The 612-nt window shown below is 53.9% G+C and overlaps 1 protein-coding gene across 1 annotated transcript in view; it reads right to left on the reverse strand.

Moving 5' to 3' along the window:
• IFNGR2 (interferon gamma receptor 2 (interferon gamma transducer 1)) overlaps nt 1–612 on the reverse strand; it is a gene marked incomplete at its 5' end in the record, with an annotated part of 18,711 nt that overhangs the window by 6,839 nt on the left and 11,260 nt on the right. Inside the window, one exon of the mRNA XM_015560231.1 lies at nt 187–335. Coding sequence (XP_015415717.1) covers nt 187–335 — 149 coding nt within the window. The remainder of the gene's footprint in view (nt 1–186; nt 336–612) is intronic.

A 612-nucleotide genomic window follows, 5' to 3' on the forward strand; every position in this document is an offset into this window, starting at 1 on the left:
GGAGGAGCCTGCAACTGAGATACCTGCCCTTGACCGAAATCAAATTCACAGAATGATCCGCAGGCCAACACTCTATCCACTGAGCCACACCAGCCAGGGCTGTCCTTGCCATTTTAACATCGACTTTCTTTCCCTGTATCAGAAACTCCAAGCAAAGAAAATAAAAACATTTAAAAATGCACTTGCCTGTGGGTTTCTGGCCTTTTCCCAGTAATGGACGTAATACAGAAACGTAACCATGGAGGGGTCGGCGATGTTGAAGGGCGGGGACAGCTTGATGACCAGGGAGCCTTCTCCGGGGGTCACCCAGACGTGTCCTGGAGGCCCGATGGTCACTGAAACAGAATCACCAACAGAAACAAAACTATGTTAGTGTGTACACGCTGCACTGTATTACACGTAACGCGTGCATGTATTCAATGTTATACATATGGCCTGTGCGCGCGCACACACACACACACACACACACACAGCCATTAACACATGCCACACGGTAGCATTTGGGCTCACCAGACACCGGAGGCTACTCCGGCCCGAGTCCCACTGCGAGGCTGCAGGGCGGGGAGCCGGGCAGGGCCACCGTGCAGCTCCAGGGGAGGGGTCCGCGCCCTC

Source organism: Myotis davidii, unplaced genomic scaffold (genome assembly GCF_000327345.1).
Source record: "Myotis davidii unplaced genomic scaffold, ASM32734v1 scaffold170, whole genome shotgun sequence".
Taxonomy (NCBI): Eukaryota; Metazoa; Chordata; class Mammalia; order Chiroptera; family Vespertilionidae; genus Myotis; species Myotis davidii.